This window comes from Penaeus vannamei, chromosome 33 (assembly GCF_042767895.1).
Source record: "Penaeus vannamei isolate JL-2024 chromosome 33, ASM4276789v1, whole genome shotgun sequence".
Lineage (NCBI taxonomy): Eukaryota > Metazoa > Arthropoda > Malacostraca > Decapoda > Penaeidae > Penaeus > Penaeus vannamei.
Genome location: NC_091581.1, coordinates 6,026,919 through 6,031,918, shown reverse-complemented (window position 1 = coordinate 6,031,918; position 5,000 = coordinate 6,026,919). Strand labels below are relative to the sequence as shown.

The 5,000-nt window shown below is 45.2% G+C and overlaps 1 protein-coding gene across 1 annotated transcript in view; it reads right to left on the bottom strand.

Moving 5' to 3' along the window:
- The window catches only part of LOC113817352 (mucin-2-like), a 4,324-nt gene extending 1,010 nt beyond the window's left edge, over nt 1-3,314 (bottom strand). Inside the window, exons 1-2 of the mRNA XM_027369383.2 lie at nt 3,150-3,314; nt 981-2,843 (exon numbers count right to left, since the gene is read on the bottom strand). Of these exons, the coding sequence (XP_027225184.2) occupies nt 981-2,712 (1,732 nt within the window). The 5' untranslated portion in view covers nt 2,713-2,843; nt 3,150-3,314. The remainder of the gene's footprint in view (nt 1-980; nt 2,844-3,149) is intronic.
- Between the last annotated feature and the right edge of the window lie 1,686 nt (nt 3,315-5,000).

Here is a 5,000-nt window from a genome sequence, read left to right as displayed (position 1 = left end):
TATAATCGAAACCGGTCAAGTACATCTCTTATATTGTGAAGATATTCATTCCCATATATACCTTTTTATCATTTCTATCTATTTTTACTTATCCATTAGTATTCGTTTATCAGTTATATCAATAATTCTGTTACGCTTTTACATGCTGGGGATTACTGAGCAGTTCTATTATTCCCGTTATGCTAAGCAATGCAATTTATTTAGCATAAAGGGAGGAAGTGAAAGGGATTTCTGTCGCAAGATTATACCATTATCATGTTTATTTTCAACCTTATTCATTAGTTATGATTATTTTCATTAATATTCATATATTATTTACTTTTTATTATTATCGTTATTATCATGATTAGTATTACTATTGTTATTATCATCGCCATTATCATTGTTACTATTATCATTATTATTGATATCATTATTATTGTTATCAATATTATTCTCATTTTAATCATTATTATTATCAGTATTACTACTAGTAGTAGTCATGTTTATTACTTTTGTTATCATCAGCATAATTATTATCATTATTATCATCACTATTATTATTATCAATATCATTACTATTGTCATTACTACTATCATTTATATTTATTTACTACTATTATTACTACTATTATTATTTTCATTATCATCAGTATTAATATCGTTATCATTATCATTATTATTATTATTATCATTATCATTATCATTATTACCATTATCATCATTATCATCATCACCATGAATAATGCAATTATTGTCATTGCTTTGTTATTAATATCATTATCATTATCATCACCATTCTTATTAACAACAAGAATCATTATCATCATCATCACCTTTACATTTTTTATCATCATTATCATTGCTATTATTATTATTGCTGCTGCTGCGTTGCAAAGACCAATCCACAGAACACAACAGAACTATTTACTCTTCAAAACATAAATCAAATTAGCATTGACGTATCACCGAGTAAATATAAAAGATAAAAAGGTAATTACAATACTCAGTATGCGCATATTTGTTGTAGAGACAGGTTGGCGCTGGCGGTGATGTACTGGTCGTGAAAATAGTGGTTGTGGTCGTACTGGAGGTGGTTGGCGCAGGTGTGATGGTCGTCGTACTGGATGTGGTTGGCGCAGGTGTGGTGGTCGTCGTACTGGAGGTGGTTGGCGCAGGTGTGGTGGTGGTCGTACTGGTGGTGGTCGTACTGGATGTGGTTGGCGCAGGTGTGGTGGTGGTCGTACTGGGGGTCGTCGTACTGGAGGTGGTTGGCGCAGGTGTGGTGGTGGTCGTACTGGTGGTGGTCGTACTGGATGTGGTTGGCGCAGGTGTGGTGGTGGTCGTACTGGATGTGGTTGGCGCAGGTGTGGTGGTGGTCGTACTGGTGGTGGTCGTACTGGAGGTGGTTGGCGCAGGTGTGGTGGTCGTCGTACTGGTGATGGTTGGCGCAGGTGTGGTGGTAGTAGTACTGGTGGTGGTTGGCGATGTGGTGGTCGTCGTACTGGATGTGGTTGGCGCAGGTGTGGTGGTGGTCGTACTGGTGGTCGTCGTACTGGAGGTGGTTGGCGCAGGTGTGGTGGTGGTCGTACTGGTTGTGGTTGGCGCAGGTGTGGTGGTCGTCGTACTGGAGGTGGTTGGCGCAGGTGTGGTGGTGGTCGTACTGGTGGTGGTTGGCGCAGGTGTGGTGGTCGTCGTACTGGAGGTGGTTGGCGCAGGTGTGGTGGTCGTCGAACTGGTGGTGGTAGGCGTTGTGGTGGTAGTCGTACTGGTTGTAGGCGTAGCTGTGGTGGAAGGCGGTGTGGTGGTGGCAGCATTGGTGGTGGAAGGCGGTGTGGTGGTGGCAGCATTGGTGGTGGAAGGCGGTGTGGTGGTGGCAGCATTGGTGATGGAAGGCGGTGTGGTGGTGGCAGCATTGGTGGTGGAAGGCGGTGTGGTGGTGGCAGCATTGGTGATGGAAGGCGGTGTGGTGGTGGCAGCATTGGTGATGGAAGGCGGTGTGGTGGTGGCAGCATTGGTGATGGAAGGCGGTGTGGTGGTGGCAGCATTGGTGATGGAAGGCGGTGTGGTGGTGGCAGCATTGGTGATGGAAGGCGGTGTGGTGGTGGCAGCATTGGTGATGGAAGGCGGTGTGGTGGTGGCAGCATTGGTGATGGAAGGCGGTGTGGTGGTGGCAGCATTGGTGGTGGTGGCAGCATTGGTGGTGGAAGGCGGTGTGGTGGTGGCAGCATTGGTGGTGGAAGGCGGTGTGATGGTGGCAGCATTGGTGGTGGAAGGCGGTGTGGTGGTGGCAGCATTGGTGGTGGAAGGCGGTGTGGTGGTGGCAGCATTGGTGGTGGTGGCAGCATTGGTGGTGGAAGTCGGTGTGGTGGTGGCAGCATTGGTGATGGTGGCAGCATTGGTGGTGGAAGGCGGTGTGGTGGTGGCAGCATTGGTGGTGGAAGGCGGTGTGGTGGTGGCAGCATTGGTGGTGGAAGGCGGTGTGGTGGTGGCAGCACCGGGGGTGGAAGGCGGTGTGGTGGTGGCAGCACCGGTGGTGGAAGGCGGTGTGGTGGTGGCAATACTGGTGGTGAAAGGCGGTGTGGTGGTAGGCGTAGGCACGATGGTCGTCGTGCTTGTGGTAGAAGGCGTAGGCGAGGTGGTAGGTATTGTGGTAGTCCTAATGGTAGTGGCAGGCGCAGGTGAGGTGGTGGTCGTACTGATGGTGGGAGGCGGTGAGGTGGTGGTCGTCATACTTGTGGTGGAAGTCGCACTGGTGGTGGTAAGCGAGGTGGTCGTCGTACTTGTGGGAGGCGGTGTGGTGGTAGTCGCTTTGGTGGTGGTGGTCGTACTGGTGGTAGGCGAGGTGGCTAACAATGCTGATACTGAAAATACAAGGGTATCCAGAACAATTTATTATATTATCTCTCTCTATTCATCTATCTGTCTATCTCGTTCCCTTACCCTGCGTGTGAGTGTGAGTGTGTGTGTGTGTGTGTGTGTGTGTGTGTGTGTGTGTGTGTGTGTGTGTGTGTGTGTGTGTGTGTGTGTGTGTGCGTGTGCGTGTGTGTGTGTGTGTGTGTGTGTGTGTGTGTGTGTGTGTGTGTGTGCATATTCGTTAATGTGTATCTATGCGTGCATGTATGTGCGAGTTTGTTTATATGTGGGTGCGTGGTTGCATAAATACGTACAAAGGTCCTGCGCTATGTAGACGCGGAGGCTCGGGTCGAAGGGCACTTGTGTGAGTCCGTAGACGCCGCTGAGGGTGGTACAGAGGCGCGGCGAGGGCGTGACGGTGTAGGCCTGGCAGCTGATCGTCAGGCAAACAGCGCTGCACTCGAGCCTTGTTGATACCTGGGGAGATCAGGAGATTTGATATTATCTCTTGTCTCTTAGATCCGTACTTTTAAAACCTGGTGGCGATGCTGCGCCAGGCGATCATCTGAGGCCCGTACTTTTAAAACCTTTCGCCAGGGCTGGCGAAAGGTTTAGCCGGGCGAACCGGAATTTCGTACTATTAAAATCATGCCTGGCGAACGTTCGCCAGGGCTGGCGAAAGATCGTATTGGAACAGCCTGGCGAAGCAAAGGCGCGAGAGCTGTTTGAATACCATTTTCTTGCTTTCAAGTTATAAATTAGTAACATATTTGTGTATGATATGATGTAGGAATCACATTGAAATTCTAAAATATCTTAAAATCACAATTTATTATGAAATAACATATACGTATTTTTTTCAAGACCTTCGATGTTCCAGTCGAGAGCTCAAGACATCAGCTGTATTCCTACCCCCTTACCCCTACCCCCCACCCCCGAGATGACTTATTTAGATTTGGATTTAGATTTTGGTTGTAAGGATAATGTTCTTTTCACAAATATTACCAGAAGTGTTTTTTATGGCGGCATGTTTACTTTTGGCTATAGAAACATAGCTGTAGTGCTCCACCGCCCTATAATGAGGCCAGTCTAATGATACCCTTGTAGGCCTACAGTTCAATATCTTATATCAGTTAGGAATAGTAAAATAGTAATTTTTAAACTCTTTTGTTAAAGTATAAAGTTATTTTTTGTGTAAAAGTATAAAGTTGATATAGTATAGTATAAAGTACTTTTAAAACCTTTCGCCAATGCTGGCGTTCGCCTGGCGAAGCTTCGCCAGGCGAACATCTGAGTGAGGGAGGCCTTACTTTTAAACCCAAGGCAGGTGTTCGCCAGGCCTGGCGAACGAAAGGGATCGCCAGGCGCTAACATCTTGGATTTCTGCTAAATCTAGCGCTCCGCCGAATAAAAAAAAAATAAAAAAAACGCGAGAAAAAGCAAAAGGTTTTAAAAAGTACGGGCCATTAAGTTAACCTTGTTTTAGTATAAAGTGTAGTATAGCATAAAGTATCAAGTTAATTTTGTTATAGTATAAAGATATTTTCAACTTCTTTGTTATAGCATAAAGTTAAATTTTAACTCCTTTGTTATAGTATAAAGTGAGACTATTGCGAAAACAACATTTTCGTCTTCTCTCGAGGTTAATAATTAAGTTTAGGTTATGTTATGTGCACTGCAGATGTAAACAAATTTGCGCTAGATTTAGCGTGAATGCAAGATGTTAGCGCCTGGCGAACGTTGGGTTTAAAAGTAAGACCTCCCTCACTCAAAGGTTCGCCTGGCGAAGCTTCGCCAGGTGAACGCCAGCACTGGCGAAGGTTTTAAAAGTACGGGCCTTAAACCCAAGGCAGGTGTTCGCCAGGCCTGGCGAACGAAAGGGATGGCCAGGCGCCAACATCTTGGATTCCTGCTAAATCTAGCGCTTCGGCGAATAAAAAAAAAAACGCGAGAAAGAGCAAAAGGTTTTAAAAGTACGGGCCATAAAGTTAACCTTGTTATAGTATAAAGTGTTGTATAGCATAAAGTATAAAGTTAATTTTGTTATAGTATAAAGATATTTTCAACTTCTTTGTTATAGCATAAAGTAAAATTTTAACTCCTTTGTTATAGTATAAAGTGAGACTATTGCGGAAACAACATTTTCGTCTTCTCTCGAGGTTAAT